This window comes from Schistocerca piceifrons, chromosome 8 (genome assembly GCF_021461385.2).
Source record: "Schistocerca piceifrons isolate TAMUIC-IGC-003096 chromosome 8, iqSchPice1.1, whole genome shotgun sequence".
NCBI classification, from domain to species: domain Eukaryota; kingdom Metazoa; phylum Arthropoda; class Insecta; order Orthoptera; family Acrididae; genus Schistocerca; species Schistocerca piceifrons.
In genome coordinates, this window is record NC_060145.1 from 379432995 (window position 1) to 379455466 (window position 22472).

The window sequence follows — 22472 nt, forward strand, 5'->3', positions numbered from 1 at the left end:
AGGTAATGACCAATACTTTATCCATTCACCATTCATTCTGAGCCTTGTTAGCGGAGTAAATACTTGAGCAAGATATTTAATGGAATCTGTAATTTATATTTTTGCACTCTAATTTCAATGTTTTGATAATTCTGATCTTTTTTTTTTTACAGTATTTGTGGGTACATAACAATTGGAAGTCCAATGGAATAAAAAATAAATTAACCAGTCTTCAATTACTGATACTTCTGGACACTGTGAAGTATTCTTATTGTCATGACATAGTACTTTATTTTTGTTAACTATGCTGCCCTACACTGACAAGGAATGTTGTACACACCACATTTCCTCAGGCCAAGACCACCATTAACTGAACGCAACAGGTTTCTTATTTTTGCAGATGGCTGGAACACACACTAAACGCCACATCTTCCGAGGGCTCTTCCAAATCCTGACGACACGGCACCAAAATATGGCAAAAAGGCCAAAGTGGTGGGTGTCTTTGTATCTCCATTCTGCTCTGTAGATTGAACTCGCCTGGGCCTGAATGCATTAGTATCTGTCTCTCAGAATAACCATTTTGTCGGAACACTGTCTTCAAATGTTGTATTTCATGATACCACATGTGCTCCATGAACCAATGTACGTAATTCACTACCGCATTGTGCAGGATGATGGCACCTTGTGGCCTGCAGATATAGATCTGTATGCATTGGCTTGAAGTAGATGCCGTGTGCCAAGGTTCCATCTGCTTTCCTTCATACCAAAACATCAAGAAAAGGTACAGTACCATCTTTTTCCACTTCTACAGTGAAGTTTATATTTGGATGAAGCAAATTCAGATGCTGAAGAAGCGTAGGTAGAGTATCTAGTCCATGTGGCCACACCACAAATGTATCGTCCACATTCCGCAGAAAACGAGGGTTAGAGGGTGGCTGACTGTAATGCTTTTTCTTCAAAACCCTTCATAAAATAATTGGCCACCACAGGAGACAGAGGGCTTCCCATGGCAACACCGTCCAATTGTTCAAAATACTGGTGATGAAATAACAAGTATGTTGAAGTAAGCACGTGTTTAAACAATGCTATTATGTCTTCCTTAAACTTGTTGCTAATGAGCTCCAAAGAGTCCTGCAAGGGCACCTTTGTAAATAAAGACACAACATTGAAACTTAATAAGAGATCTGACAGTTGCAATCTAAAAGTTTTCAGGTGACCTAGGGTTGCGAATATGATGATCGCACTTGCCTACGAGAGGTCCCAGTAGTGATGCCAGATATTTGGCAACAAAATAAATAGGTGCTCCTATGTTACTTACATGGGACGCAGAGGCACCCCATTCTTATGGGGGTAGGCTGTAGAGTCTAGGAGAAACTTGCAGCCTGTTGACACTAAACCTTAGCGACTTGCACTGGAATCGAGCTCTTCTTGATGTGTTCAAAAGTCTTTCTCTGAATCCTACCTGTCAGATCACTTTTTAATTTACTGTATGCAGGTTCGCCAAGCAGTTTGTATATCTTGCTGTTATATTCTGTGCGTGAGAGAAGCACAGTAGCACTTCCTTTGTCAGCAGGTAAGATGACAATGTCTTTGTCTTCTCTCAATCCTCATAGAACATTTCTCACAGTTGAGTGATGTTAAAGTTGGACTACTTAGGCGAAGGTTGAGTCAAGATGCGGCATGTGTCATGCCTAATCTCTTCGGCAGCATCCTTAGGAAGTTTTGAAACAGCCTGCTCTATTCCACTAATCACACCTCGGACAGGAATAGTCCCTGGTGTAGGTCCAAAATTCCGACCCTTCTCTAGCACCAAAACTGAAGCTTCATCCAAAGTCTTCTCCTTGAGATTAAACACTGTGCGCCTCCTTGCAATGTATTCTTGCGTTCGGGCTTCGAATCAATCATATTCAGTCATTTGAAGAACCTTAGCTAGTCGTACAGTCCAGTCAGCAAGTGCCAAAGTGGCACTGTCTACCCAGTTCCAAGATGTTCACTGAAATCTTCAGATGGAGTAATAGTAATTGTCTGGACACCAAGCACAATTCCTGATGCATAAAACACACTCTTTCTCTCACAAGCACCACACTCGTCCATCGTTAATTCCAATGGCAGCTGCGGAATTTATATAATGTTTAAGTTCAGCAAACAGAGGGATGATGTGCTTGTTGTGGCATCTCAGTAAAAATGCAAGGCTGCTTAACAATCTACCTCTCTTTTGACGTAACTTGTCAAACTCACATACGTTCTTCGCTATCTCCTCCCCGTAAAGGTACCAGATGTGACTCTTCAAGCTTTCCTGGCAGATATGTTGTAAATAGTCTTCACGGAATTGCCATCGGATCACGTGGTGCAAATTCCACAATATTTCCTCAGAGCAACTGTCCGACATCTTCAGGTGGTTCAACCTTGCTGGTGGCTAGATTTTTTGGTAATAGACCCATTATAATATTGGTCTAGTACTGTCTTTGGTGAGCAATGTCTGGCCGCACTGTTAGTAAATGCAGCGTGCAGAGCACGCACAGGATAGCCACTCTGCGATTTTCTGTTTGAGTATGGCACCAACTATCTGCAAATCACTGCGTATGCACGATTTCCGCACCTGCAAATTCTTCATGCGCATGTTCTAGGAATGGGGCATCGACGTGCTGATTACTGTCAGTTGTACCAAGCTACCAGCAAGGTTGAAACATCTGAAGACGTCGGACAGGTGTCCTGAGGGAATATTGTGGGATTCACACAATGTGATCCGGTGGCAAAACTGTGAAGACTATTTACATCATATATGCCAGGAAAGCTTGAAGAGCCACTTCTGTATACCTCATCTGGAGATGTGATGACTCAATAAGTACAGAATGAAAATAAAACAATGGAATAATGACAATATGAAAAGGACAGATTGCTACTGATACAGAGGACGCAACAAGTCGCAGGCAGGCACAACAAAAAGACTGCTATAATTTTGAGCTTTTGGCGAAAAGACCTTCTTCTGCAGTAGAAAACACACACACACACACATTCACACAAGCACAATTCTCACACACAACCACTCTCCGTCCACTGAGGCCGGACTGCACCTGCTGGGAGAAGCAAGGTGTAGTGCTGCTTGTGGGAGAGCACGCAAGGATGTGGTGGGGCCAAGGTATGGCTGCTGCGTGCAGTCGGGAGGTTTGGGGGTGGAATGTGGTGGTGGTGGGGGGGGGGGGGGGAGGGGAGGGGGGGGAGTGGAAAAGGGAGAGAAGCAGAGGTGAGGAAAAAGACTTGCGAGAGTGTTGGTAGAATAGAAGGCTGTGTAAGACAGGGACTAGTGAAAGTTGAGGTCAGAAGGGTTATGAGAACATAGGCTATATTGCAGGGGGAGTTTCCACCTGCACAGTTCAGAAAAGCTGGTGTTCTTAGGAAGATCCAGATGATGCAGGCTGTGAATCTGTCACTGAAGTAAAGCATGTAGTGTTGGGTACAATGTTCCACATCTGGGTTGTCCCTCTGTCTCTTGGTCACAGTTTTTTGGTGCTCATTCATGCAGGCAGACGACTTGGTTGTAATGACCACGTAGAACACAGGGCGGTGGTTGCAGCTTAGCTTGTACATCACATGACTGCTTTCACAAGCGGTCCTGCCTTTGATGTGATCCGTGATGCCTGTGACATGATTGGAGTAGGTAGTGGTGGGAGGATGTATGGAACAATTCTTGCATCTAGGTCTATTCCATACAGCCTACCCACCAATGGCCGTCTCATCTGCACTGACGAGCAGTTCCTCTCCAAATATACCAATGGTCTCAATGAGGCAATCACAGACCAAAATTGTCCTTCCAACCTTGTACAGAAACAAGATTTCTTGAGCCTTGTCTCTCCAGTCACCTACCACATCCCACATTCCCATCGAGCCACAAAGGCATACTGTCTGCGATTCAGTACCACCCATGACTGAAGCAACTGAATCAAATTCTCTGCCATGGTTTCAACTACCTCTTGCCAAGCCCTAAAATAAGGACTGTCCTACCCACTACTGTTCCCATCCCTCCCATAGTGATATTTTGCCGCCCACCCAACCTACACAATATCCTCATCCAAGCCTACCCCACTTCTGCTCCCAACCCCTTCCCTCATGGCTCACATCCCTGCAATAGACCTAGACGCAAGATCTGTCCGATACACTCTCTCACCACCACCTATTCCAGTCGTGTCACAGGCATCACCTATCAAATCAAAGGCTGGGCTACCTCTACGAATTGATCTGCAACCACTGTGCTACTTTCTACACGGGCATGACAAGCAACAAGCTGTATGTCTGCTACCAACAAACTGGGACAGCTGGACCAACTAGTTGCTGAGCATGCTGCCCAACATTAAGCGCTTCACTTGAGTGACTGCTTAACAGGTTGTGCCATCAGGATCCTTCCTACCAAGGTCAGCTTTTCTGAATTGTGCAGGTGGAAACTCTACCGGCAATATACCCTACATTCTCATAACACACCTGGCTTTAAACCATCGCTAGTTTCTGTCCTCCACCCACCTATCCACTGCAACTGGCAGCCCTACACTGCCCCCACCACATCCCTGCAAGCTCCCACAAGCAGCACTACACCTTCCTCCACCTCTACCCTGCTATCTCTCCCCCTCCACACTGCAGCCTCCACCTTATCACACCACCCACAAGTTTCTTCTCCCATCAGCTGCAGTCTGGCTTCAGCAGCCACAGAGAGAGAGAGAGAGAGAGAGAGAGAGAGAGAGAGAGAGAGAGAGAGTGTTTTTACCTTGGAAGAAGGCCTTCCGACTGAAAGCTCAAATGTACACGTCTTTTTGTTGCGCCTGTCCGCAACTCATCATCTCCTCTGTATGCTGAATGGCAATCTATCCTTTTCTGAAAATATACGCAATTGCATAGCAAAAAATCTACTCACTGATGGCAGCAGAAAACACAGGTAACGATATTTAAATATGCAAGCTTTCTGAGCCAGAAGGAAGAGGGGTGAAGGAAAAGGATTGGTGAGGTTTATTAATTGGGGAGAGTTTGGAAAAGTCACCCAGAAACCTAGCTCAGGGGAGACTTACCAGACAGGATCAGAAAGAAAGACTAATTGTTGGGGACTGCATCGGACGAGATTGAAAAGCTGAGAGCTTGAAACGGTTAATATGCAATGCAGAGATTCCTGACGAAACATCATGCATGAGTTAATAGGACTGTAAAGCTAAGTACATCCTATGTGGTTGAGGTGGAAGGCAGGGAAAAATAGACAGGTCAGAAAATCAAAGATATAGAAAAGTAAAAGGGAGTGAGGAAAGGAATGGTTACTGTGAAGAAATGTTGAGACCGAAGAAATTAAGATAAATTAAGGTCAAGTGGGCGGCGAGAACTGAGAACATGTTGTAATGCCAGTCCCCACAGTCGCTCCTTTCAAAAACATGCTTTTGCATTATCAAAACTAAGGTCCCACTTCCTGTTTCCTAAAATCTTTAGTCCAAAGGAGTTACTCTCAGAGGCCTAACATTTAAAGTCCCTTTTTCGAGATGCACCACCCCTTTACAGTTTCAAATACAGAAATCTCTTGCACTTCCTCAGCTAATCTGTCACCTATATGCCTCACTGGCCAATTTCCATTCCACCAGACTTCTCTCCTCCTACAAAATCCTGCACTTATCTGCATCTCATTTTTCCGTGGATGGTATCATCCACCAAGCCAACTTGAAACTGCAACAACAAGCCAGACTTCACCTCAAAAAGCCATCAAACCTTCTCATAAACTACCTCAACAGTGGTGTTTCCCTTCCAGTCCCTCTCCAGTTCCCTAAACAGTCACACCTTCAGCCACCACTCCTCTCCTATAAACTGAGCTTGGGCAACCTTCATAACATCTGCCAGCCTTCACCACCTGCCTCTTAGAGCAATAACTCAGGATCACAAGAATCAGTCACAAGAGTACAGTATTCTCAACCTTTCATCTAAGGCACTCTCCCCTCCTGAATTATCTGTATTATCTGAAGGTCTCACTTTCAGCCCTAAACTTGCATTTAATTATGCTGTTTTGGTCAACTGCAAACATCACTTTGAAAACCAATCCCAAAACCTTTCCAACAGAAAACCTGTCACTGAACCCTGGCTTGAATAATTTCGACCACAATCCCAACCTGATCCACAACCACCACCTCAAAACAACCCATTAAAAACCTTCCAAGAATTCCTCACTTCCAGTACTGCTCTGCATCTCTTCCTCAAGACCCTACAAGACGACCCTAACCTGTCCTCTGTAGAACTCCACGCTCTTCATTCCCTAAAAACTGAAGACCCAGCAGAGAAAGGACCTAGAAGTGTGGTCTACACCAGTTCTCTGACACCTCTACATACAATATTTGCTATTAGGATCCCATCCATGTGACACAAATTGACCCACCTTTTACATTCTTATTAACAAGGGGAGGCCACGACGCTGGGATCAAGGATTTACTTCAATCTTTGTAGATCTTCAGTAGGCCATTAAAGCAACATAACATGCAAGTGGTAAGGTGCACTACTCTGGCAATTTGAGAAAATTGGAAGAGAAGTTTCACGCGTCTATTACATGACTGATGTATCAGTGTGTAGGTGCCACTAAGTTAGAGTTCATGATGGTAAAGTGGTCAGCATTCAGGCCTTGCAAGGTCAACGTGAATGAGGCAACAGTTTGGCTCCTGCTTGAACATAATTTTTAATCTATACTATCAGAATAGAAAGCTGTCAAAATGTCAACAAAATGAGTTTTCTCTCATAAACTCTGAACATTCCCTGTAAATGCAGGGAAACTACATTCATTCGGTATAGTAGATGACATTTCAATTTATGTTTTCCATGTCTGTATGACAACTACTATCCTGCAATGTGTGATGTCGAGTGCACATCCGATGAGTAACTGCGCATTACTCTTGTGGTCTGGCACATTGTGACTTACAATAATACTGAATAACACCATTCGCATAATTATTTATCAAGGTTTGACTTGGGCTTTCCAAGCCTGTCCCTCACCCTTGAAAATTCAATTAAAAACAGTAAATAGTCAAATAACATATGAAATTCACAAGATCTTCATGAAAATGCATGAGGGTTTTTTCCATTATATTCCCTCTCAAGCGTCATATAAATTAAATAGTGTGACAAGTGATGAAAAAAATATAGATTAAAAAAAAAAGTGTCAGCAGGATTTGAACTGCTGCCTCCCCCATGACCTTCTCCTTTAGTTAATTGACACTTGCAAAAACTATAGCACAAACACTTCCCACTTATATTAAGGACACCAACCATTACCTAGATTGCCTGAAATCTCCCATCATGCACCTTGCTTGTCACCACTGATAACCATCTCCCTCTGTACCAACAAGCCCCTTGTACAATATCAAGTCTGCTGATGAACATTTCCTCAGTCAGCACCCATCAGATTCCAAATCTACGGCATCCTTACTGCTCACTTTAATCAACTTTATACTTACCAACAACTACTTTAACTTTGAGTGACAGACAAACAAACATATCAGGGCCACAGGAACCAGGATGGTTCCTTTGTATGCCAACTTTTTCATGGGCTGCTTGGAGGGGCTTTACCTGGGGTCCGTATGCTTTCAGTCCCTAGTTTGGTTTAGATACACTGATGACAACCTTTGCCATTTTTGTTGTTGTGGTCTTCAGTCCAGAGACTGGTTTGATGCAGCTCTCCATGCTACTCTACCCTGTGCAAGCTTCTTCATTTCCAAGCAACTACTGCACCCTACATCCTTCTGAATCTGCTTAGTGTATTCATCTCTTGGTCTCCCTCTACAATTTTTACCCTCCACGTTGCCCTCCAGTACTAAGGTGGTGATCCCTTGATGCCTCAGAACATGTCCTACCAACTGATACCCTCTTCTAGTCAAGTTTTACCACAAATTCCTCTCCTCCCCAATTATATTCAGTACCTCCTCATTACTTATGTGATCTACACATCTAATCTTCAGCATTCTTCTGTGGCACCACATTTCGAGAGCTTCTATTCTCTTCTTGTCCAAACTATTTATCGTCCATGTTTCACATCCGTACATGGCTACACTTCATACAAATACTTTGAGAAAAGACTTCCAGACACTTAAATCTACGCTCGATGTTAACAAATTTCACTTCTTCAGAAATGCTTTTCTTGCCATTACCAGTCTACATTTTATATCCTCCCTACTTTGACCATCATCAGTTATTTTGAAACTTCCTGGCAGATTAAAACTGTGCCGGACCGAGACTCGAACTCTGGACCTTTGCCTTTCATGGGCAAGTGCTCTACCAACTGAGCTACCCAAGCACGACTCACGCCCTGTCCTCACAGCTTTACTTCTGCCAGCTGTGAGGACGGGGCGTGAGTCGTGCTTGGGTAGCTCAGTTGGTAGAGCACTTGCCCGCAAAAGGCAAAGGTCCCGAGTTCAAGTCTCGGTCTGGCACACAGTTTTAATCTGCCAGGAAGTTTCATATTAGCGCACACTCCGCTGCAGAGTGAAAATCTCATTCTGATCAGTTATTTTGCTCACCAAATAGCAAAGCTCATCTACTATTTTAAGTGTCTCATTTCCTAATCTAATTCCTCAGCGTCACCTGATTTAGTTAGGGACTACATTCCATTATCCTCGTTTTGCTTTTGTTTGATATTCATATTATAGCCTCCTTTCAAGACACTGTACATTCCGTTCAACTGCTCTTTCAGGTCCTTTACAATGTCATCGGCAAACCTCGAAGGTTTTATTTCTTCTCCATGGATTTTAATTCCTACTCCACATTCTTCTTTTGTTTCCTTTACTGGTTGCTCAGTGTATAGATTAAATAAATCGGGGATAGGCTACAACCCTATCTCATTTCCTTCTCAACCACTGCTTCCCTTTCATACCCCTCGACTCTTATAACTGCCATCTGATTTTTGTACAAATTGTAAATAGCCTTTGGCTCCCTGTATTTTATCCTTGCCACCTTCAGAATTTGAAAGAGAGTATTCCAGTCAACATTGTCAAAAGCTTGCTCTAAGTCTACAAATGCTAGAAACCTGGGTTTGCCTTTTCTTAATCTATCTTCTAAGCTAAGTTGTAGGGTCAGTATTGCTTCACGTGTTCCTATTTTCTACGGAATCCAAACTGATCTTCCCCTAGGTCAGCTTCTACCTGTTTTTCCATTCATCTGTAAAGAATTCGTGTCAGTATTTTGCAGCCGTGACTTACTAAACTGATAGATCAGTAATTTTCACACCTGTCAACATCTGCTTTACCATATGTCCACATTAAACCTAACAACAAACAGTTCTTACAGTCTGACAGTTACAATCCTTCCCATGTCAAACACTCTCTCTCATAAGCCCTGGCATCCAAGGCAGATATTTATTTAGTTGCAGACTCTTTACAGCTGTACACCACCATTCTCACATCAGCCTTCACTGGGCACAATTGCGCCAACCAGCCTAGGTCAGAAGCATATTTCTCAGGCCATCATATCCAATTTTGGTACCACTGATCCCTCCACAAACAACTTGTCACTCAGTATTATACTTGTCTTGAATGTATTGATCAGCTACTTTGATCAGGCTGTGACTTCCTAAAATGATGTCCTGAGATGGGGTTCTTCCATCTGACATTTTGGCCTCCACCCCTAGAATAGCTTTTCATTGCCCCCTTCTTATCTCCACAGAATCCTTCTTAGACCCTGTGCTTCTTCTGCACCCATTTCCCTACCCTATAGCTCCTACCCTGTGACCGTCCCCATTGTAAGACTTGCCCTATGCACCCTCCTACCACCATCTGTACCAGCTTCGTAACTGGCAACACATACACTATCAAAGGGAAATGACAAGTCATATACCAGTTGTTATATAAACACTGTTTGGCCTTTTACAGGGGCATGACTACCACCAAGTTACCATTTAGGATTAATGGATATGGCCCTGGCAATGCCTTATCCTGTTGCAGAACATGCTCTGGTAAGTCTCCCTTGACCTGGGGTTCTGGGTGACTTTTCCAAACTCTCCCCACTTCCTAAACCTCATCAGCCCTTTTCCTTCACCCTATACTTTCCCTTTCAACCCTTCTGCCAGGAGAAGAAGCCATTGGTGCCAAAAGCTTGCAGATTTAAATATCTTTATATGTGTGTCCTCCAGCCTTTGCCACATAAGTATATTTTTTTATCTATCTGATTACATTCTATTTTCAAAAACTGGTAATTTTCATTAATCTACCCTTTTCATAATATTAATGAAAATAAAGTAATATTTCATAAGTGACTGATCACAACTATATGTAGCGACAATTCCAATTAATAAAGACATGCAACTCAAATGAAGACACAGTCAATTCTGTGTTCTCTGTATGGCATAGTTAATGGGTTTGGGAGGTCTCAATATTATGCTAGATCCAAGATTCAGCACCTTCTTTCACTGTTTGTTTGTTTCATTCTCTCTCGTTCCTAAATTCCATGAAACAGAACAATCCTGTTATATTTATGAATGGTTTATACTCATCCTAGGAGAAATTCTTGTGTTTTAATGCATAAACTTAGTAATATACTATCAAAACATGAACTACACATCATAATGTGGCAGATGATGCCAGTATCAGTGGTAAATGTAATGAGTGCTATGTAGTACAGTGCACTTACATTGCAGCTATGGTTGATGAATCTTGCCAAATTTCCACATTTTGTAGCGTCTATTATGGTATCAACGTCTATCCTAAAGAGGTAGGAACTACCAATCCCTGTTGCTTCATAATGGCGCTCTCGAAGATCAGCTACAAGAGGTCGCACCATCTGTCCCACATATTCAATAACCATTTCATCAGCAGCAATTGGCTCCATGGCAAACAGACCCCAATCATGTATAGCTGACTTTGCAAATTTTAGCTGCTTCTTTCGGAACTGTAAACAGAAAAAGTAATGGTTTCTCATATGAATCTTCAATGGAGCTTATTTTAGAGCATGGGCTATGAAGCACACACAAATGAAAGACAATGATAATGAAAAAGAAATATGTAAATTAAAGAAATAAGGGCAAATTGAATCACATTCACATATGCCGGTACAAATGACAATACGAAAAGTTGCTGCCTGTATCTCATATAGCCTTGAAATGTAATTTAACATAACTGTAGAACATTACTGTTAGCTGCATATGACAAAGCTTTCACTGCTATGAAAGTAAATCTAATTAACTTTATAGAGTTGAATGTAATGACTTATTTTTCTAAACTGTTAATTTACATCCAATTGAGTTAATTACATGGGCTGTGCATATTATGCAAAATAAATAATAAAATTTGTTTATATGTTCTCAACCAATTTTCAATGGTCGAAAAACAATTTGTATCTGTGTGTGTGTGGTGCACACACACTTACGTAATACTTAATCCAGTAGCTAATTTGTCATCCTTTCTACAAGCCTGTCCACAGATACTGCCCTTTTTATTTGATAAGTAATGATCTATTCTCATACACAAATTGTACTCTGTCCTTTCCATAGAAAAATCTCTCTCTAAATTTCTGCATGTATTACAGGAATTTACTGTTTAAAACCTTTCCATCAATGCTTGTCAAAATACATTTTAATGGCTCAAGGAAATGATGACATGGAATTCAAGGAGCGAGGAGGGACTGTTAACTGCAAAATATGCAAGAAGAAACTTGGACAGAAAACTGTGCCTGAAAAATAGCACTATTCGAAAAAGTTGTTCTTCCTGACCACATCAGCTCCATTGTGTCTTAATTTTTAGTTTTACCATATGAAAACAAATGTTTTGCAGCATTTACAATACAATACTTTTAGTAGTAATAGTTATTGGGGAATGGGTGCAGTTTTTTTGCTTTTCTGTTTAGGCTCAACTAAATTCCAAGTTGGTAAATTTGTCACACACAGTTACTCAGCAAAGACAAAACTTTGTTGATTTTTTGCTTATCACGTGTGGTTTCATCAAGGACAGATATCAAATCTGAAAATGTGCCATGAATCAAGATATTACAACTGAAATCATCAAAGTGTGGACGGATCAGACTCTACAGTGGGACACACATAGAAAAGTTATTAAATAGACTGAGAAGTTTGTGTTAACCGTTTAATGTTTTGAGTGAAGTCCAAGACACTGAAACACTTAAATGAGCATGCTTTGCACTTGTACACTCAGTATTCATATACTGAATTCCAAATTTGTGACATCTTACACAAATACATTTACTGCGTTAAGAGAATAGTTAAGATAATGAGCAACTTCTACTTCTGGAGCTGAGTTTCTTGTCTTGCCTTGTATTTACATTCACAAAACAGAGTGTTTTGTTCACAAAAATTTACATATTTTACATAAAATAGAAACACCATCATCAGATCTGTCATTTCAAAGCACTGTAAGGCAAATGGGAGTTCTACACAACATGCTACCCAATAGCTTGAAGTCAAATAGAGAAGGATTCAGCACAAAAGTTAAAACATTACTTCAGAAGAACTGTTTCTACACAGCAGAATAACTTATGAATGCCAGTCTAAACATCTTATCACATACTGGAAGTTTATAGCTGATTTACTTCATTCTACAGATGGAACAATTATTTCACTTATTGTGAATCTAAAATAATCAAGTTAAATGTTTTCTTAAGTATCATGTATTTTTAACTGACTTATTTCATTCTACAGATGTAACTACTCTATTTCTTGTTAGAGAGAATTATAATATTCATAAAAATTGCAGTCATGACATGTCCCATATCCAACCATAACAACACACAAGAGCATTTCTTTAAAATAAAATAAAATAACTTTACTAGTTATTTATAGAAGCATTAGAGCTTCAAAAACAATTAATGAGATTATGTTGTAATGGTTACAATGGATTTCAAAGGCAGCGATAACAAAACAATTAATGAGTGGTAATTTTTGCCTCCACCACACTTCCATCTAGCGGTTCACCAATCTGTGCTGTCAAAAAACTTGTATGTTTGCACTGTAATGAAAATTTTTCATATCCCTTAAGTTTGTGACTGTTCCAGGAACGCAATATACAGCAAGACTGTCATAAATCAACACTCGATAATCTGGCAGATCCTATAGTCCAGCATGCATTAGAAATTTTCTGTATGTTTTTTCTCAGTACAGCTGGCAGTACAGTCGTCAAAGGAGGTATCAGAAACTGAAGGTAATGAAGAAGAAACTTCTAGAACTCACATCTCTTGGGTTGAAGTTTCAGAAGCCTTAACAGTTTTAGGGAAATTTGCCGAGAGTATGACACTTCTGAAGTTGTGAATTTGCACATTATACAAAATATTTTTGTAAAAAAGAGCTCAGTCAGTTTGTAGAAATGCTATGTTCCACAGGGCTTAAAAGACAATTTCACATAAATCTTCAGTGGTAAATACTAGTCTAACATATTCCACACCCCAACAACAGTCGATATCTGTCCTATTCCTAAAGACAGTGATTCCAATAAAACTGCACCAAAGTCTTGATAACAACTTTTATTAGTTATCTTGTTCTTGATCTTTTCAAATCAAAGGCATTTACTTTAATTTGTAAATGACTGAACTTTTCTAAGACCTTGAATCTTAAACTGATCTAATAGAGCAGTATAGTTTTCTATTATTAGCTCAATTTTGTTGTTTTTTTTCTTTCTTTCTTTTTTTTCAGAAAAGAAACACACACTTGTAATATTTTTATACTTTAATCTCTCCTATTGCGTTGAATAAATAATATTTACTTGTTTTAACGCACAGAAACTAAATGTTTTGTTTACATCCCATTTTTGACAATGTTTCAAAAAAATAATTTTTACAATCCAGCAATGACAGCTTCCCAAGCATGCCTAATTATAAAGGTCTTACTGTAGAAAGGACAGACGTCAGTAATATGACTACAAATATAAACTTTCAGTACCATAAAAGAAAGAATGGATTTTATGATTTACCTTCAACTGATTGAATTTAAGAAGATCACTATCAGTATCAATGCCAAACGCTGTTAGCAGCCTTCTCTGATTACTACGAGCTTCTCGTGATAGTGTCTGCATCTTGCCCGATACAGATTTTATAATTTCTGTAGACAGACCACCTGTTTCCTCACTTGCTTGTTGTATGACCTGACCATAATGATGCTGGAAATAAAAACAGAAAACTATTATTGAGCTTGAAAATAAATTAAACAGTTATGAAAACAAGATATTCTACTCTTTTTTCTGGAAATTTTCCTTTGTTCTCTCTCTCTCTCTCTCTCTCTCTCTCTCTCACACACACACACACACACACACACACACACACACACACACACACACGAGAGAGAGAGAGAGAGAGAGAGAGAGAGAGAGAGAGAGAGAGAGAGAGAGATGGATGTTTGCAATTGTTCCTTCCTGTAAATAAAGGCTTCAAGGCAGATGATGCACAATCAGAAAGATTTAGTATACCTTGTGCTTCAACTTCTCTTTCACGTCAATCTTATAATATCCTTCTGTTCTTGCACATCCTGTTTTGTGAACACGGCCTTCATCACGCTTTTTCTTTCTTGGTGCAGACGACAAGTCAGTAAGTGAGAATGAGTTAAGGAAATATGCCCGATAATGTAACCCAAGACAGTCATGATAATCATTTTAGTAACTAAGTAAAGATTTAGATGGTACTGTTATCACACTACAGACTTTATGATCAATCAACAACATATGGTAAAAAAATTATACATAGGTTTCATAAGATTATAGGAATCTATTTTACCAACTGACAGAAGGAATGCTCACTATACATTTTTCAAATAAATTAGCAGCAACTGGAATTTATTACCTACTAACAACTAGAAAATATAGGCTGAACTAATGCTAATACAAAGTTATAAAAGGCAGCAGGTAAACAAACGTGCATGCACATTTGCACTAGCATCAATTAGCAATGTCGAAAGGCCAAAAATGTCATATAATATTACTCCTGTATTCTAAAAGGAAAAATATGATTTGACAGATTCCAACCTTATGACATAAGAAGCTTCCATTTGTAAAATAAGTAAACAATTTTGCTACTGGTATTCTAAATCTACATCTATCCTCCACAAGCCACCTGACAGTTGGTGGCAGAGGGTACTGAAGACCCTAATAAAACAACAAGCATGCATACCCTCACCAGAGAAGAATGGTCTCAATGTAAGACAGAAAAACAACAATTAAATAATTTTTTTGTAGAAAGTAGCATGACATATAACCGACAATGACACATATCCATACAAATAATTTAGGATTTAAGGCTACAAGTAACAGAATATTAGAAGCATTATGTCACTGAAAGGCTCAACTGTTTTATCTCTCTATCTTAATATCTACTCCATCTTTCGATGGCGCAATGCCTCTACTACTCAGTGAGTTTTTACCTTTACTCTTACATTATTTACATTCCACCAGAACTTTCAAACACACATATGACAGTCTTGTGACAGCCCAATATACCACATTCAGTGGCAAAAACAACATTAACATCCAAACCAAAAATTTTCACATTCTGAATGGTAATGCATTTCAATACATTATTAAACACATTATTACTAAACATACCTAGGTGCATTAAAAGTTATTTAATCACCGTCCCAGGATGTTCTGAGAATTGTTTAAAAAACTGAAATTCTATGATTTTTATTATTATCGAAAGGTTTATCTTGTTGAATCTAATATTGTTAAGTTTATCACAACTAAACTGAAATTAATAAATGTACCTACTGATCACAAGTTAGTGGTTGCATTCCAGAGTACCTGAACATATCTTAGAATAATTTGCAGCAGATTTCTCATATATTTTTGCCTGCTTATAAGCTGGAAGAGGGCTGTGAAATATTTTGATGCCATTTCAAGAATGATTTTTGCTGAAGAATCTGATCATATTTTAATTGAAGAGATGCTTTAATATTACTGAGAATTTTCAGAACATAGCTCATAAATACAGTTTGTGCCAACTAGAGACAGGCTTTAATTGCACTGATGACAGCATTGTGGAAGAAGACCATTACTTTCATCATCCTCGGATTACCCCCTACAATCTTTCCCTCTCTCATATTGAAAGGTATTGAACCTGCAGCCACAATTAACAATTAATCCAGAAATGAGATTAGACTGTAAACACCTCAGGAGGAAAAAGAAAAAGAGCCACTATAAGCTACCAATTACTGTTAATGGGTGTTTTCTGAAGGTAAGAGATGTTTTTATTCCAAAGACAGATATGCCACTGCTCATCATGCTAGTCTGCTGCTTTTCTCCATAACTACTGCAGCCTAAAACCAATAGAACCCATATATTTCATGAAGTCTGTCTTACTCTACTGTTTTAACCCTCCTGCTCCCCTAAAAACACACACAACATTATTAAACAACAATTCCTTGATGCCGATGCCACAGTATGGGTCTTATCAATCGACACCTCTTAAGTCAATTTATGTTAGAAATTTCTTTACTCCCCCAATTCCATTCAGTACCTACTCATTAGTTATCAGATCTACCATATTTTAAAACCTTCTACTCTCTTCTTGTCTGAACTATGATTTTCTTGTCATTGCCAGTACGCATTTTATAGCCTCTCTACTTTTGCAATCTTCACATATTCCACTGCACAAACAGCAAAGCTCTTCACTACTTCCAGTGTATCATTTCCTAATCTAATTCCCTGGCTGCCACCTGGTTCATTTCAACAGTATCCCATTGTCCTTGTTTTTCTTCAGCTGATGTAGATCTTATAACCTGTCTGTAAGACACTATGTAATCCATCAACTGCTCTTTAAAATCTTTTTCAGTCACTGACAGAATTACAATGTCATCAGCTATCCTCAAAGTTTATATTTCTTCTCCCCTGAGCTTTAATTTCTGTTCCAAATTTTTCCTTGGTTTCCTTCACTGCTAGATTCATGCACAGATTGCACAACATAAACAATCCTGTTTCACTTCCTCCTTAACTACTGCTTCTGTTTCATATGCATTATCGAAGTCTTACTTCAGCAGTCAGATCTTTGGTCAAATTGCATATAACCTTTCACTCTTTGTATTGTATCCCTGATATCTTCAGAATACAAAGAGTATAATCCAGTGAACATTTTCACAAGCTTTTTCTGAGTGTACTCCAGTGAACATTTTCACAAGTTTTTCCTACATCTACAAATACCGCGAACTTGGGTTAGGCTTGTGTTTCTTCAGTCTATCTTCTAAGATAAGGCATTAGGTCAGTACTGCCTTATCTGTTCCAAAATTTCTCCATAACCCATGGTTGGCTTCTACCAGTCTTTCCATCCATTCTTCTGTTAATTACTTGTGCCAGCACTTTGCAACATTGATTTACCAAGTTGATGGTTCTGTAATATTCTGCAACATTGATTTACCAAGTTGATGGTTCTGTAATATTCACCCCTATCAGTACCTGCATTTTTTGGCACTGGGATTATTCCTTTCTTCTTTAACTCTGAAAAACTACAACAAGGATATGTTTTATGCTGTGAGTGTAATGCACATTGGCAGATGGGCTATAGCTTTACTGGCACTTTTTAACTTAGACAGCACTGGCTAGCCCAGTGGTCCAACTGATGTGCAGTGATGTGCGCAGTTGCAGCTATAGCACAAAAATAGATGAGCAGAGAAACAATATAGCTTCAAATGTCATTTAATTCTTAAAGAGAATGAAATAATATTCGGTAAAACTCCGGCATTACCAGCCGCTTCCTAGAGCACCAGATGGATAACATAACATGCTGTTGCTCTTAGCTAACATAGTATTGTAATTAAAAATAAGATTGAGGAAAATTCTTCACTTAAACAAAGGGTAATTTCTCTACACAAGATATGAGTGATGCAAAAGGGAATTCATCGTATAGTTAAATATTGACTCCACTGAAGGTATTATTTACAATCAGTCCTCTGGTAATCTCATGATCCATTCCCTGTCTGAATCCATGAAATACATTTCACTACTGGAAATTTCATGTGCTACATCAATGACGAGTCAATCAACAACAGAATCCACAAAGCCATCCAACTGCCACATTTTCTCCTACTTTCTTATGATGTGCCATTCTGCATCTTGTCGGCGTTTGACAGCGACACGTGTCGAAGCTTTGGGAATTTGGTCCAGTATGTCTGGCAGCTTAAATCCTGTAACATGGCTCAATTCTGTTGGGTTCATATTGCAGTGGTACAGAGGCAACTGTAAAAAGGCAGCATTTGTATGGTGCTGTGAAAATTCTGAATGGTGGGCTCCATGTGGTTCCCAAGTTGTGCAGCGACCGTAAACCATAAAATTACCAAATAAGCACCGACCAGTCGCAAAATCGTGTTTTCTTTATTTACTTTTGCAAATCGATTTCAACTGATTAATAGTCATCATTGGTGTTTTCAACGAAAGACAGTGTTACTACTAAGGGCACATATTCGTTGAAAGCACTGATGATGGCTGTTAATCCATTGAAATTGATTTGCAAAAGTAAATAAAGAAAACATGATTTTGCGACTGGTTGCTGCTTATTTGGAAATTTTGCTGTGAAAATTGTTGTTGTCCATGTTTCCACAACACTTCCTACTGTGGCTCTTAAGAGACGACATCTGTGGTACAAAACAACGGACAAAGTCTAAATGAAGAGTATTTGGTTTTTCATTTTTGTCCTAAAAATTTAATTTGTTGTGTGTTCTTTATTTGAACTATCTTTACAGACAGCCTATTATAAAATATGGATAATTAAGAGTTTATATTTACTATGAAAACTGGAACTTTGTGTGCAATATATAAGTAGAAACAAGAAGATGTGCATTTTTTATTAAAAGTATTGATTAGGTATGTGTTAATTAGGATATATGTGACAAATTTTACATTTAAAAGATATGGGTATGCCAAATTGAATGTAAAAAAGGAACGACCAAACTGAGATTTGAACCCTCGATCCACAGACTGTAATGAATTACTGTTCAACAACACTACTGATTCAGCTACGCATTGTGTTTTCAAAACCCTCTTAGCTTTAGCAAGCACAACTCCTCAGAAAAGTTCAAAGCTGATATTTTTCTGTAAGCTTGTGAAAAACAAGAAGAACATCCTGTTTCCGCCCCCCCCCCCCCCCCCAACACACACACACACACTCACACACACACACACACACACACACACACACACACACACACACTTTTTAATTGTGTTCCATACTCATGTTTCACTACAGAGGAGGAAGTGATTTCAGACACTTTTATACTATGTGTTAACAGGACAACAGTACAGAGACAGAGATTGAGATTGTACATAAGTTTTGAAATAAAAACCACATAGTTAAAATGTTATTAAGAAAAATGTTGATGGCTGTTAATGCATTAGAATTTCTTGATATCCAATACGTACATACATAGGACATACTTCCAAGAGCATAACAACACCAGTGTAGAAGAATGATATATACTTGATGCTACAAGACACTGAAGAACAACAATATGAAAATATATTTACAATGCAATAAATGATAAAAATATAGTAAAGTCTAGAAAGGATATCAGGATGATCAACCCAGTGAGTATCATTCAGCCAGTATCCCTGAGCATCATCAGCCAACATTGCCTCATAACTGCGTTTCAAATAATGTATATCTTCCTTGTCAATGCCACGTGTTAAAAACTCGTACAATACAGTCATTTCTCCAATAATGTCCCGCTTGGAGAACACAACAGCCTTAGTAACAGGTTTAACATATGCAGTCTCGTTCATAAGCTCCTCAAACTTAGATTTTCGAGCTTTTTTGGAAGCTGGAGGCAGTTCATTTTCAACTGAAGTGGCATGATTAGTAAGCGGAGGTCGAGACAATGGCCGCTTAGCACCTCTCGGTGTTTCGTCACTACTAAGCGGAGAGGCCGAAGGTTCACGCCTGGGTGGTAAGCTATAAGAGTGTTCAGCCGTGATGTCAGGAGGTGATGACAATTCTGCAAATGTATCTTCAGGTGGAAGACCTCCATTCAATACTGTAGGTGGACCTGTGTCTGTTGCAGTCTTCAGGATGATGGATTCACCACCAGCCAGAGCCATGAGTGCTTCTGCTGCAGCAGAATCAACAGTGCTGTGCATTTCCATTTTGTGCAACGGACTGAGAGAAGTGGGGACAGCAACACTCGCTGGCAAAGGAATTTCTTCAAGTGCAGGTTTCACATCCTCAAGTCCAGCAACTCCAAATCCACTTTCTGTATCACTGAGACTCTCAGGGGGAATAGGAGTTTCACTGCGCTCAGGTGTCCTCGCTTTACTGTGAAGTTAAGAAAGATTCATTACACTGGCATGCATGAAAAAGTGACATTACATAATCACAAAATAGTTGGGTTTAAATTTTTAGCTGCATAATGAAAACATTAAGATTTCACAGATAAATAATTTTAAAGGTTAGTAAAGAATTATATACAAGAATTTGCTGATAATTGATTTCTGAATCATTAGCAATAAGATTCTGATTTTTACAGATGTAGACACACCTATTTCTCAACAAAACTGATGTATGCTGATAATTAATTGACTATTTTATTACACAACTGTAACAAAGTTAAACCAGAAGATATTCAATACATTTGTATGAAACAAAATGAATTAAGCTAACAAACCCCATTTTACTATGCTCGAAAGATATACATAGAATATTTTATTCAGAGTTTGACACACTGGGTTGGCTTCCTGTAAAAAAAATTTAGCTTTTGTTAAAATGCTAGATTTATGCAGAAGTCTCAGTAAAGAAGAATCTACTGTTGCTTTGGACTTAACACAACAGTTATTTGTGCATTTGTATGAAATCATTCCAAAATAAATAAAAACCCGCATAAGGCAACTGGACTATTATACACAAAGTTACCTCTTTCTTCACTAGGATTTGCTGCAGTGAACTTTTCTGATAAAAGTTCACGCCAGTCAAGGACTCAAACCCTTGCACTTGTCTTCCTCCAACTGAGGCTTAACAGTACACCATTTTAGCTAGTTATGAGAGTTCAATGCCAGATGCACTTAATTAGCTACAAGATTGTGGTACAATCACACCATAAATGATATATCCTCTCTCCTAGGAGCGCTAAACACACTGCAGAGCAGAAGACTACCTGTACTGTTTGGAATACATGAATAAGAGGTCATCTAGTGGCAACATGAATCTCTGAGTTAGCCTGCGAGGCTTCGATGACGCTTCTGGAAAGGCACTAATCTTGTAAGCCAAGTACATAAGTTTAAATCCTTGTCTGTCACCAAGTTTTAATTTGACACAACAGCTCAGTGCTAAATCTTTCCTCTCACAATTAATGGATATTAGTCTCCACCTTGTAACAACCCAAAATGGTTATCATATCCGACCTTTCTCAAACTAAGTGAGCTTGTTTAATCCTCAACATTGCAAAGCTGAACTTTCCCTTAATCAATACGGTCTTGTTGCCTGTAGATAAATGCAGAGCCCAGTGCTGCACCAATATGAGCACTGTTAACAGAATGAAAGAGTAGTTTGTGCCTGTCTCATCTTTAGCAGCTTCCTTAGGATGACCAGAACTGGATCGCTAGATTCTACATAGAATATGAGAAAGAAACAAGTTCTCTGAATCCGTTGGTGAGTTCAACCACCTCAGGCTGGCGAGTATCAATGCTTCATACACACTGCAGCCACTGACGAATCCCCATCTCATCTCTTTGGTGTGGAAGACATGTCATTTTGCTCAAACAATGCACTACAAAAATGTAATTGTGTTATTGAAATTGCACAGAACTCATATGAGAATTATGCACATTAAAATCACGCACACATTTTCCAGAATAAAATTTAAAACTGCTGTGTGATGGCCACTCTTACATCATCCTCATAGTAGTGACTGACACATTGTTGTGTGAGACAAGGATAGAGAAATGTGTCAACAAACAGTGTGCTGAACAGACATACCCCTAGCAAATGATATAGCATCAATAATAATTTCAAGGGCTGTTTGTATAAAGCAGCTGATCTTTGATAAACACAAAAAATGAACTTCAATCAAGCTGAGCTCAAAGCCACTAAATGTTGTAGTACATAATCAAGACCGGCTTGGATGCTCTTGGAAAACATCCATTCATGCATTTCACATACCAGACCACAAATAAGTTGCCAGAGGACTATGACAAGAAAGTTTCCAATCAATCATATATTAGCCATTTTCAAGTGATGACATGAAAGTGAAACTTGCCCTTCCCAGAACCAATGGTCCTATCATTCTTGTACATATGTCATTGGAAACAGTTCTGCTGAAATGTGGCATGTAGCATCTTCTGAAACTTTCCTGATGTAGCTGTTACCCTAGTACAAAGGAATGAACTTCATGTGTTGTTAGGCCCGTGCAGGACATGGTGGCCCATGTGCAGTGTAGAATTTTCATCCACAGTGCTGGGCAAGTTCAATTGTTTGTTCGGTAGTGGAGGTCACCTGGTTGGTGATGCATTGAGCTGGCAAAATCAAAGCATACACCCTGCAATCTTTCTCAAATGGTTTTACAGAAAACATTCAGCACAAAATTTTCATTTTTATAT

At 39.2% G+C, this 22472-nt stretch overlaps 1 protein-coding gene across 1 annotated transcript in view; it reads right to left on the reverse strand.

The window, feature by feature from the left end:
• LOC124711430 (histone-lysine N-methyltransferase SETD1B) overlaps window positions 1–22472 on the reverse strand; it is a 173689-nt gene that overhangs the window by 14256 nt on the left and 136961 nt on the right. Inside the window, exons 11-14 of the mRNA XM_047241499.1 lie at window positions 19457–20196; window positions 14379–14500; window positions 13887–14072; window positions 10603–10860 (exon numbers count right to left, since the gene is read on the reverse strand). Of these exons, the coding sequence (XP_047097455.1) occupies window positions 10603–10860; window positions 13887–14072; window positions 14379–14500; window positions 19457–20196 (1306 nt within the window). The remainder of the gene's footprint in view (window positions 1–10602; window positions 10861–13886; window positions 14073–14378; window positions 14501–19456; window positions 20197–22472) is intronic.